Source organism: Balaenoptera musculus, chromosome 2 (assembly GCF_009873245.2).
Source record: "Balaenoptera musculus isolate JJ_BM4_2016_0621 chromosome 2, mBalMus1.pri.v3, whole genome shotgun sequence".
Classification (NCBI taxonomy): domain Eukaryota; kingdom Metazoa; phylum Chordata; class Mammalia; order Artiodactyla; family Balaenopteridae; genus Balaenoptera; species Balaenoptera musculus.
In genome coordinates, this window is record NC_045786.1 from 127,912,807 (window position 1) to 127,925,941 (window position 13,135).

A 13,135-nucleotide genomic window follows, 5' to 3' on the forward strand; every position below is an offset into this window, starting at 1 on the left:
CCGCCACCCCCGGGAGACGCGGAAGAGACGGCGGCGGCGGCTCCCTGGGCGCGGGCCGGCGGAGGAGCGTGGAGCGCCGTATGGATGCGGCGGCAGAGCGGCTTCTCCGCGAGCCTTGGGAGACCCGGGCAGAGCCCGCCCTCTGTGCGCGCCGGGGGCCGGCAGGGGGGCTCTGGATTTCGGTCCCTCCCCTTTCCCTGGGTGTCTCGAAGCGCTCCGGCTCTCAGACCCTCCTCCAACCAGGTGCAGGCCGGCGGGAGAGGAGGACGCATCTCTTCTTCCGGCGCCCCACCATGGGCAATACCTCCAATGACTCCCGGCCGGAGAACTGCGATACTCGACAGTGGCTCCCCTCCGGCGAAAGCCCAGCCATCAGCTCCGTGATGTTCTCGGCCGGGGTGCTGGGGAACCTCATCGCGCTGGCGCTGCTGGTGCGCCGCTGGCTGGGGGACTCGGGGCGCAGCGCCGGCCGCGGGAACTCCATCTCGCTGTTCCACGTGCTGGTGACAGAGTTGGTGTTCACCGACCTGCTCGGGACCTGCCTCATCAGCCCTGTGGTGCTGGCTTCGTATGCGCGGAACCAGACCCTGGTGGCCCTGGAGCCCCAGAGGCGCGTGTGCACCTACTTTGCCTTCGCCATGACCTTCTTCAGCCTGGCCACCATGCTCATGCTGTTCGCCATGGCCCTGGAGCGCTACCTAGCCATCGGACACCCCTACTTCTACCAGCGCTGGGTCACGTGCCGTGGTGGCCTGGCTGTGCTGCCCGCCATCTACACAGTCTCCCTGCTCTTCTGCTCCCTGCCGCTGCTGGACCACCGGCAGTACGCCCAGTACTGCCCCGGGACGTGGTGCTTCATCGGGCATGAGCAGACCACGTACCTGCGGCTCTACGCCACCTTGCTGCTGCTGCTTATCATCGCGGTGCTCGCCTGCAACTTCAGCGTCATCCTCAACCTCATCCACATGCATCGCCGGGGCAGGAGAAGCCGCTCCGGACCCTCCTTGGGCAGCAGCCGGGGGGGCCCTGGCAGCCACAGGAAAGGGGAAAGGGTATCCATGGCGGAGGAGACGGACCATCTCATTCTCCTGGCTATCATGACCATCACCTTCGCCGTCTGCTCCTTGCCTTTCACGGTAAGTCGCTCCCTTCGTTTCCACAGAGGAACTGGGCAGCCTTCGCACACTCTCCCCTCTCACTCCCACCCTTTCCACCACCACACACATTTTGCAACTTGTAAAATGATGGCCTCGTTTGTAAAGGGTCTATAGTCTTCCCCTCTCACTTACCTTTGCCTCACTTCCTACTTTCCTAACCCCAGCAAACGGGCATCTCTGTGCCAGTGCTTCTCATTTAGCAACACAGTCCCCCTGAAAGGGAGTCTTGGCTTCCACTAAGCCAGTGCAGACTCCCACCCTAGAGCCCGAAGCCGCTGTACAAGGCCAGTCTGGCTTAGTGCCTGACGAAGAAGCAGCCCCTTCCACCTTTGGATAGTTGTCAGTTACAACCTGACTTCCCTGAGCTGTAGTTTGCCTCCCGGTGCCCCCCATCCACTGGTGCTAGTTCTCCAGGCTCTGCCTTCTATTTCTCCCAGAGCAAAATGTAATACTCAACCCATAGCATTCCAGCTGACATTGAGAATGGTCCCAGGTGAGTAGGGTCCATGTTGCCAGAAGTCCAGAGCATTCACTGTCTTAAAAGTTTAACAAAACCGAGTTTACAGATTTCCCAAACTACATATTGGGAGTATAACTCTTTGTTGCCATGAAAATTCATAATATGTTCATAATGATAATTAGAGGAAAGGCTGCTTGGTTGGAGGAACCCCTTGCCTAGGTTCTGAGCTGCGTGCTGCCCTGGCTGGGGGCAACATCAGTGGTTAGTTCCATGATGCTGTGAGTTTGAAGCTCCTAAGGTGTAATGTGGGTAGCAGAGCCTGGGATGTATCCGAGCATGTGCTGGCCTCTTACAGAGAAATGAGAGCTCAGTTTTAGCAGCTCCGCTTCCTAATCTTCAGAAGCACAAGACTGACCCTACAGGGAATAAACAGTTGGCAGTGACTCTCACCTGACACAGTCTTGGAGAAAAGAAAAAGATAAACGATGCTGCCGTTGGCAAGTGTGACCTGTAGAAGCTGAAGAAGTAACTTTATCCTACTTCCCGCCTCCCTCGCTGCTTTTGATTATCTTCATAAACTCATTCATGGGGGTGGGAGGGGACACGGGATCCTAAAAGCCTAGATATGACCCTCCCACACACACAAATTAACTCCCTTTCTTCCCTATGTTCTCTCCTCCCTGGTCCCCACTTCTGTCAGGGTAGAAGCTGCTCTGAATCAATAAGTTACACTTTGAGAGGAATGAGATGGAGTATGTAAAAGATGCCCTTTTACAAAATCAAGTAGGATGCGGGAGGCTGTATCTCCCATTCACCCTGAGCTGGGGAGTTTGCAACAGAAATGCTGTGAGGTAGAAACCAGCATGGCTTCTACAAGTTTGTTTTGCTTTACTGGTAGAACTACATTAGGAGCTAAATTAACTTTTGGGGGTTGGGGCTAGGATGCAGAACATACTTGTATCTGTGAGAGAAAGCATTTCAAGTTCCACTAAACAACTTAGGATTTAACATGAGAGGTATAAACCATTTCTGAATTGGGGGGTACCTGTTTTGGACTGGTGGGAATCGGGATGTCAGTTCTCAGAGTTTTATCTATCACTTGTGAGTGTGTACGTATAAAAATACCTTCCACCCTCAGCTACTTAAATAGCTTGGGAACAGGCTCAGAGGTGACCGCACACTTGTGAAAAGGACTGTTATTCCCTTTCTTCCCTTTGAGGAGGCGGGCTGGAGGAAAAGGTCTCCCCCTTGATCATGACTGACCCGCAGCATAAACTGTATTTTTTAAAATAAAGGCAGTGATTTTCAATAGGTTCCCCTGTTTTCAAGTAAATTTGCCTTTTGTCATGAGAATTCCATCATTGCCATATGTTGATTTTCAGATACACACACACACACACACACACACGCACACGCACACGCACACGCACACGCACGCACTCGTTTCATTTACTATTAAGCCAGGGGCAACTCCAGAGTTGCCAAATGGAAGAACTAGAAGTCTGGTTAGAAAAGGTGGGGACGTAGGAAGTTTGCTTTGAAGCTGAGTTTTTATTTGAGTGCCTGTTTATGGCTTTGGGGGGCCAGATGAAGATTATGAGGAGGCTTTAGCTCCTTCAAGCCACTCCTTGGCATTGACAGTATCAGCAAATATTATCTAGGGTCTCTTCTGCATGTATGCATGGCAAAGATTCCCAGACAAAGAGCGGGGGAAAATGCCTAGTGTGAATGTAATCTAGAAAGTTGGCCACGCTGACTTCTTGCCTTGGGGCTAACATGACACATTTTCCAGATGAACCACAGATAACCCAGTAGGTGCAAAACAGATATTTGAACTGTACCCTAAATGGGAAGTATCAAGTCATCTCTCAATAGGGAAATTTACTTTGACCATTGACTAATTTTATCTTATCAATAGATTATTGATACTTGTTAGTATTTTTCATTTACACAGCACTTTAAGCATTATGAAATGCTACACTATCCAGAATTTAATTACTTCTTGGAAGGCTTATCTGACAATTCGAAACTCAAAGCTACTGAATGGTGCGTTACATTCTGCTGTTTCAGAATGCTTGGCATGTGTCCCTGGGGGGTGTTTTTCCCCCATGTCCTTTTATTCTACTTGGCCCACGCTAAAATTGTGGTCAGAAATGACCTACACCAATCTCCCGCCCAAGGCAGGAATCATTTCCGCATATCCTAACCAGGGCTCTGATAGAAAAGGCAAGGGCTTCTGGTTGCCTTCAGAAATTCTCCTCTTCTTCTAAAAGAGCACATGCAGCCCAATAGAAATACAGCATGAACCACAAATGCAAGCCACATAAGGAATTTCAAGTTTTCTTGTAGACACATGACAAAAAGTAAAAAGAAACAGATGAAATTAATTATTAATATATATTATTTAACCCAGTATATCTAAAATATTATCGAGGCAAAATGTATCAATGTAAAATAATTATTAATGAACTATTCCAACTAATTTTCTTCCTGTGTCCCAGAAAATACTAGCAATCTACCCTGTCTCTGCCTCTTTCTAACTTGGGATAAGAGAACTGCTTTCTGTGGCCCTCAAAGTGGGCCACACCACTGGCCCAGCAAGGAGAGCTCACAGCTCTATACCCAGTGGGACACCAGCCTAATCAGCACTCCAGGAATGAGAAGAGGGGAGTGGGGAATTGAGGAAACCTGAACTGCTAACGAATGTCAGCCATTGTCCCAAGGTGTGGGCAGGTTACAATTACTGCTTCCTCCAAGAATGCCAGTCTAGGACTTTCAAAGTTTGGGAATTGAAACTCAAAATGTTAAATGCCCAGCACGCTGTGATGAAGTCAAGTTCAACTTCAAATGTCATTATTATCAACATCAAAATGGCTTTTTTTTTAAACATCTTAATTGGAGTATAATTGCTTTACAATGGTGTGTTAGTTTCTGCTTTATAACAAAGTGAATCAGTTATACATATACATTTATCCCCATATCTCCTCCCTCTTGCGTCTCCCTCCCACCCTCCCTATCCCACCCCTCTAGGTGGTCACAAAGCACCAAGCTAATCTCCCTGTGCTATGCGGCTGCTTCCCACTATCTATCTATTTTACATTTGGTAGTATATTTAAGTCCATGCCACTCTCTCACTTTGTCCCAGCTTACCCTTCCCCCTCCCCGTCTCCTCAAGTCCGTTCTCCACGTTTGCGTCTTTATTCCTGTCCTGAATGGCTAACATTTTTGAGTGCAAATTTTTACATACATTAATCCATTATCTTCACAACAATCTGTCAAATAGGTAGCATTTTTACTCCCATTTTACAAATGAGGCAAATAACTTACCCTGGGTCCCACAGCTAGTGAATGAGTGCTGGCGCCAGGATTCAAAGCCAGGCAGCTTAAGCATAGAGCCTGTGCTTTTAATCACAATACTGTCGGAAAGTACTCATTTCAGGGGTAACATATGAGAAGATTAATCCAAGATTTATAAGAGAATTTTGAAGATGTTATAAATATCTGGACCACTTTGTCTCTTAATTTCAACTTTTAGCTTTAAAAATACAATGGCAAAGACCTTTTTCTCCGTATCAGATCAAGGGGCCTGAGCTGGGGCCAAGGGTACAGTTTCTTTTTTCTTCTGCACAGACCTATGCATTAAAAGGCTGAGTCTGAGATTTTAGGAGATCGGCTAGTGTAAATGCTGGTCTAAATTAAGAAATAATCAGATTACCCCTCACATAAAATTTTCTGTTGGTACACATAAGATATAACTGATTTTTTTAAAAAGCATTATTTTGGCGATCCAATATAAAGTCATGCATAGGACCAATAACATATTCCAAACTGTTTATGCACTAAAGGAATATTGTGTAAATTAATACATTCCTCATGTTAATCAGATATTGTCATCATTTCACAGTAATAAATAGAAACTTTCTTCCTGAAATGAAACAGGACACAGGGAATATATCAGACCTCCATTCTTGACTCAGATACTGTTTGTCTCTTAATTTCCAACCCATATCTAGCCATTCTCTCACTACTTTACTAATAATTGTGAATAACTTCTGGTCATTTTAAACTGTTTTCCCCATGCCATTAGGATAAAGTGCTTATGCATTTTATTCAGTTCTGAAATTTCAAGAGTGAACCATTGACTCATTCTAAAATGTCTTCATCTTTAGAAATTCTTTAGGGCTATAATTTCTAGGTTACTCTGATTAGTGGAAATCTGACCTTTGAAATACAGAACAAACTCAAGTAAACAGTACTAGAGTTTCCCATTCATTCCTGGTACTCTTTATGTAAAATGTAACATGAATGGGGGTTGTAAAACTGATTTGAAATTTGTCAATTACATACATGCACAGTATCACAATTCTAGTAGGGATGAAAGAGAAATTCAGAAATCTCTATGCATAACCAAAACGAACTTTGCCTGGTGATATTTTGAGTAAATATCCATGTACTATCCATAAAGGGAAGGCCCTTTATCATTCATACATCATCAATGATGTGTTTGGGGATTGTTGGAAGAGTTTTAACACACCTTACCTTTTAAGAGAAAGTTCTTGTATATGAGTGTTTTCACTTGACACCTTTTCCTTTGCCATTTGATATTATGAAACTGTGGTTGTAAATAATGACATAATTACACTGAGTTTTAAAAATTCAGACAGCAAGAACTATGGTCCTTTTCCCTAAAGAGAAGTGATGTGTTATGTCTACATCCTTGGTCAAGGTGATCATCACTGCCTGCCATCTAGCTGTGGAAAGCGTGGAAGAAAGAAAAGACCCAAAGAAAACCAAGTAGCTACTTAGATATAGCCATGGTTTTAAAATCTATAAACAGGAGCAGTAATACCCATAAATCTTTGTGACACATTTGGAAAAAAGTCTCCTACAAACCCATAATCAGTCAGTGGTGAATTTCATGTGAGACTTTACATCATAGGCTTTTTATATAGATGGTGGCAGAGTGTGTAGTGGCTAAGAGGAAAGTCTGGGTCCCGCTGCTATAGTTGCATGGCTTCCCTACTTACCTGCGGTGTGATTTGGGACAAGATAACTAATTGTCTGAGCCTTGATCTCCTCCTTACTAAAATGGGAGTAATAACACTTTACAGATTTGTATAAAGATTAAACACAACAAGACACAAATTTCTTAGCACCATGCCTGGCATACAGGTATTCAGTAAATATTAGCTACTCTTTCCACAGGATTCAGTTTCCAAAGGAAAATCATTGTATATTAATGACCAGGAACTGAATTCTGGAAGCTCCATATCATTTGTTTGATTGGCCAGGCCTAAGTGGGTCTTTTGCTTTTAAGTGTGATAAATGAATAATTTTAAACTATTTCAGTTTTTGGGTAAAGGTCTAAAGCAGTGGGTCTCAACTTTGCCTGCATATTAGGATCACCTGGGGGGCTTTAAAAGCCCTGACACCTGGGTTACAGCCCAGACTAATTAAATCAGAGTCTCTGAGAGAGGGAGCAAGCCATCAGAGTATTTTTATTTCTTTATTTTTAACTTTTTTTCTATCAGAATATTTTTAATGATCCACAGGTGATTTCAGTGCACAGCCAAATAAATTTCTCATTTACTCGAAAATTCTGAACCCACTATGTAGTCACATTAAAGGTAGGAAAGTAGCTGAAAGAAACAGTGCCAGGTCAGTGCCAAGGTAAAGTTTTCCATGGAGGTGGCAAGGATTCTATGGAAGACAAAAGAATACTAATTTTCCCCTGTGCTGCTTTCCAGGTATCACAACAAGCTCTGTATTCTTAGCAAAGCCCTATAGAGAGAGTCTGTCCTAAGGAATTAAATTTCACTAGGCTGGTTTACATTAGTCCTTGGTATTTTTCTCATAGCAGATTTATTTGTAGTATGTGCAAAAGCATGTATAAATTCTACCAGCCTCCGAAGCTGAAGTCCAGAATATCACCAAAACGTTATTAATTAATTGACTTCTATCCATTGTGTCAGCCTTTAATTAAAGTCCAGGATCAGCTGGAGGGAGAGAGGAATGAGGAGTTAGTGTTTAATGGGTGCAGAGTTTCAGTTTAGGAAGATGTAAAAAGTTCTGGAGATGGATGGTGGCGGTGGTTGCTGACCCCTGTTCTTTTTATATGATGGTCCGTCAAGTGCAGCCGCAAGAGGAGACAGGAGATGCTCCAGGAAACACAGTCAGACTCACAGGTCTGAAAAACAGGAAGCACTGCGTAACGTGCAGGGCCACATGGGGAAGCACCAGTGCAGGTCAGGAGGAAAAAGGAGCGGAAGCTGGGGAGAGCCTGGGCCACGGACTTTACTGGAGTTTCTGAGGGAAAGGCAAGGCAGAGTAGGGTAAACAGTTTAGGACTGGCTATTTTGAAGCATTTCGACAGGCTCTAAGCTATACGAGTAGCCCCTACTTGCCCCTAGCCCCTAGCCGCCGCGCGTACCAGGCCTTGGAATGATTAAAGCTGCCTCCTAGGGGTAAAGAGCCACACAGAGGAGCTCTGCATTAGTTAGTTTGCATATCAAACGATTGCTCCTGGGGGAGCCCTTGGCTATCTCTAAGAATCGGCTAGCCCTGGAAGGGGCAGTCTCTCCCCAGCCAGAAAGTTTTTATGATGTCAAAACATCATAATATACAGAAAATAAAAATACAAACAGTACAGTTGCACAACAATGTGAAGGTACTTAATGACACTTGAAAATGGTTAAAATGGTAAATTTTATGCTATGTATAATTTAAATTAAAAAGAAAAAACCCAGGGTCCACAAGATCAAAAATGGTGAACTCTAGGCAAAAGCCAAGAACCAAAGGGAAAAAAATGGAGAGGTAGGGGAAGACAAAACTTACATCAAGAACTTCAAGGTTCTCTGAAGTATGTCTCTTTTCCAAGCATAAAAGAGGAAATTATCTTCTACAACATATTGGCCACCTCCTAAAATGCAAATTTTAAGCATTACTAAAAATTACTCAGTGTAGTGGATGAAAAGGAAAGGAAACAAATAGTACAGAATTGCTTCATCCTCTAAAACCATTTTTCGCTTCTCATTGGTCTGTCACACTCTAAAGAGATAAGGAAGTATGGTTCGCGTTATTTGCCACTGAAAACCTGACTCATCTTCATGTGTGACCCATGACCCTAGAGGCTGAGCCCTCTCTACAGGGCCCACTAGACAATCCAGTATTATATTCTTTGGCAAAATTAGATCTAAACTCAGCTACAGACTTTGTCTACAACAGAATGCTCAGTTGTATGTGTGTGTGTGTGTGTGTGTGTGTGTGTGTGTGTGTGTGTGTGTGTGTGTGGTGACTAATATATTTTAATCTATCGGGTTTATGTACACTGTTATCCTGAATTCCTAAACTTCAAAATCGCTCCTTAAATACACCGTATAAATACTACTAATTCCTCATCCAAAATAGTTAAGCTGACAAGAAAAGTATTGCTCCCTTGCATATCCCCACCTAACTTTCCTCTTCTCTGTATGCCCAGGGACATCCACCATCAGTTCTTTCTTTTTTTCCTTTACTCATCTGCCAAGTCTTTTCTCTATTCCCTTAAGCCAAGATTCTCTGGCATAAACACCTATGGCTGCCAAACCTTCCTGATATTGTCCTAACATAAGCAACCCGAAGATGACTACTCTTCTCCCTCCCTGCAATTTGCTTTGTATATCCAGTTGCCAGATGCCTGCAGAATAAGTAGCGGGGTTGTGGGGGGGGGGGAGGAAACAAACCATTCCTTCTTCTGGCAAGGGAGAGTGGAGGACAGAAGGAATAGCTCTCTAACTCACCAGCTGCCTTTGGTAAGAAAGTCCCAGGAGCTCTATAAACAACTGGTTTCAAACGACTAGGTGTGATTTACATGTTTCTCTCTTTTCTGTAAGCCATGTGGAAATGTTTGATCTTTATCAAACATTTGTTTGGTCCATTCTCTGCAGTCTGACCAAAAGGTTGTGTTGTTCAAACGTTGTATTGAACAAATGTTGTGTTGCTCGCTAAATATCTAAGAAATCGGATGAGAGCTGGTATACCGCTTTGAGGACATCGGCCAGTGCGTAAAGATGTGTCAGCCTTCCGGTGTTTAGGACTTTGTTCTGAAGACCTTTGGTCTAACATAGGCGACCTGGATGTAGCACACGGTGAGCGTTACTCTGGTGTCAAGGGACTCGGAATTTGTGTCCTGAGTCGGCCACTAACCAGCCCTGGGAACTTGGGCAAGTCCCTCACCTTCTCTGCACCGTGGTGTCGTCACTGGTAAAATGGAGATAATAAGGACTAACGTTGCGGGGGCACTTATTAAGTGAGCAGTTTTCAGTAGCTGACCCGGATGATTTCCTGTCATCCTGCCAACAACCCCAAGAATAGGTATTGTTATCATTATCACCCATTTTAAAGATGCAGAAATGAAGGCACAAAGAGGTTAGTTTTCTTACCTATGGTCCCAAAGCTATCTGTGGAGCCAGGATTCAAACCCAGGCAGCCCAATGGCCAGAACACAGGCTCTGTTGTGTGCCCTCTCACTGAATTGTCGTAATGAAGCCAGATTCAGTTTTTGGAAGTAAATGCAACATGTTAATAACTCACTTCCTCATCTGTCAGAAAGAGACAATACTTATGTTTCAGAGTGTCTATAAGGCATAAACATGTGCGAGAGGAGTGAGATTTCGCTACCTCTCTCTCACCACTACGACCACACACAAAACACGTTTTGCTTTTCAATCTTAAGAAATTGCATATGGTCTAAGCCTGTCCACTGCTACAGTGTAAAACTAACATCCTTTTCCCCTTTTGCTTCTTACAGATTTTTGCATATATGAATGAAACCTCTTCCCGGAAAGAAAAGTGGGACCTCCAAGCTCTTAGATTTTTATCAATTAATTCAATAATTGACCCTTGGGTCTTTGCCATCCTGAGGCCTCCTGTTCTGAGACTAATGCGTTCAGTCCTCTGTTGTCGGGTTTCATTAAGAACACAAGATGCAACACAAACTTCCTGTTCTACACAGTCAAATGCCACTAAATAGGTTGACCTTTGAGGATGGTAGTTAAGAAGTGCTTAGTTAGCCAGCATCTGGAAGATCATTTTGAAATGGTTCCTTGGAGAAATGGAAAAAAGTTAGTTTATAAATACAATGAAGCTACCCTAATAAAACAGAGTAAACAAACTTTTCAGCAGTGGTTTGGGCTACAGACATGCTGACAAGGCACTTCGTGGAAGGTATCGGAAGGATCTATAAAACCTACCCTCAAAGAGCATGTTCCCTGGCCTTTAGAGGAACAACGAATTGCATTTAAGATCCAGTGCCTTTTGATTTAAGCTTTCCTGTTGAATGAGAAAGCATGTAGCTTTGTAATTTGTTTAAAACCGTAAATAGTTACTGTGTTTTCTATTTTAATCTTCTAGGCTAGTACCATTATAAACATACAGTGTACAGTCAGACCAGATAAAACTTCTTACGTATTCTCTAGGAAGTGGATATGTGCAAGCAACCAAGCCTGGTGTCTTGTGATCATCCTTTCTTTGGACAATGAGTCTGAAAATCATAGGTACTTTGTACTGTATGTTTATGTATGTGGGAGTACTCTCTTTTTACAACAGTATTACTCAGTATTACTGAGTAGGCTCAGCTCGTTAATGTCAGCTTTTTCGCCATCCACAAGAAGCTGTGTGTCAGAGTGTCAGGTTATTTATTTTATAGTGTCTGCCGTGCTAATAGTAACCAAAAAGGCTAGGAATTTTCCTCTCAACAATAAATAGTAGACTATTAAGAGAGGTAATTCTGATTAATACTCTTCATTCTACTTCCAGGGAATGGCTACGTCTGAAGCCAAATATTAGGATTAAAAACTGAAAAATCTGGTCAGTTCTTCAGATACACTGGAACTCTTTTAATGCTGATGTTGAGGCCGTAACTAACATCTACTTTATAGGATGTTTGTATTGTAGCAAAATTCATCTGGGAAATATGGCTTGACTTATACTGTATAGGAAATCATGTAACAGTGAGTCATATCTTAATATATTTCTAAATCTAAATGTTTGGCATTACGTAAACTCGGCATAAAATATTTCAGTGAATTTGCACTGTTTAATCATATCTTAGTTACAGTGTAAACTCATCTGAAATATTACAAAAATAAACTATAAAACAAAAAATTGAAAATGGGATAGTATGTGATGAATTCCCCCCAAACAACAATTTATAATTAGTGTAGATATAATAATTTTTAAAATGAGATAAAAGTGGAAAATTTTCATTAATTTGGCAGGTTTTTAAAGTGTGGTTGCATTACAGATTAGAGTTTGAAATATTCAATACAGTACTTGGTATTAGAGGATTTTTTTTCCCTTATAGCATGATCTTTGAAATAGTGGACACCTTATTTTTTTGCAGTGAGTGTTATTACACCATAGTTGTAATAAAAAACCAAATAAGAATGTTTGTCTCATTGAGTTGCTTACGCAAAACTATTTCCTGTACGTACTTATCAGACTAGATGATCACTTAGGAGTGATTCCAGACCTATCTAGAAATCAGTGTATTTTGACACAATCTATGTCAAATCATCCCTTATTTTAAAAAGAATAAATGAATGGTTTGCTTTCCTACTAATTTAAACAAACCAGGCAAAGTTTAACTTAGCTAAAATCTGGACATGTAAATAAATCTTCCCTGTCCACCAAGTATTCTAGAGTTAAGAAATTGTTCTAAATAGGATTAACTAGGCTCATGGGTAATTCCTAAACATAAAATTCTAAAGTTACTTTGAATGTGGAAGATTAATTTCCTTTATCAGATGACTTTTTTTCCCTCCAAATGAAAATGTTAAGTACAATCATTCACCATACCTCACCACCCCCCAAAATTCTCGAATAATGCCTGAGAACTTAAAAACACAAACTTGGACATAATATCACTAGTGGGAACAAAATTTTCACTCTGTGGTCCCAAAATATGAGTTTAAGTCATTAAGAACTGATAGATTTCCAGAGCTTTGATTCCTAGTATACTCCTGTTCTTTGCACTGTGTTAAATGACTAAATCCTGTTATTTCATCTGCACTGATATTTACATAGAAGGAATTGAAAGTTAAAATCCTGTGTAATAGTAAACCGCTTACTATTAATGGAAATTTCAAGGTAATAGAAAAAATTACTTATATTGGATATGTAAATATTTTTTAAATTTTTAAAATATTTTTTAAAATCACATCACATCAGACGTACCTGTTTAAGTTTACTGACTCATTTTCAAGTAAAATAAAAAACACAGAATTTAGCCTGGTATATCAGAGAACTGAATTTTGATGAAAAAGACCTAGATTTTATTCTTTGCCCCTGACAGTCAGTGGAATGAAAAGGGAGAAAGAAACTATAGTGGATATTCAACTCAGAATGCCAGCCCTGACTTTAGGTGTCCAGAAATGGGATGGACCAAAGCAGTCTATCCTGAGCTGAATTTCCTGGATGGTTCACTGTGGCCCCAGGTCATCTTTCCCAAGAGAAAACTGGGAAACTCTGGTACTAAACT

At 42.2% G+C, this 13,135-nt stretch overlaps 1 protein-coding gene across 1 annotated transcript; it reads left to right on the top strand.

The window, feature by feature from the left end:
- Window positions 1–235: 235 nt before the first annotated feature.
- On the top strand, window positions 236–11,232 carry PTGER2 (prostaglandin E receptor 2). Its single transcript, XM_036843552.1, has 2 exons — window positions 236–1,136; window positions 10,406–11,232. Exons 1-2 carry the CDS (start codon window positions 294–296, stop codon window positions 10,625–10,627), a joined length of 1,065 nt encoding a protein of 354 aa, XP_036699447.1. The 5' UTR covers window positions 236–293; the 3' UTR covers window positions 10,628–11,232.
- The last annotated feature ends 1,903 nt before the right edge of the window (window positions 11,233–13,135 follow it).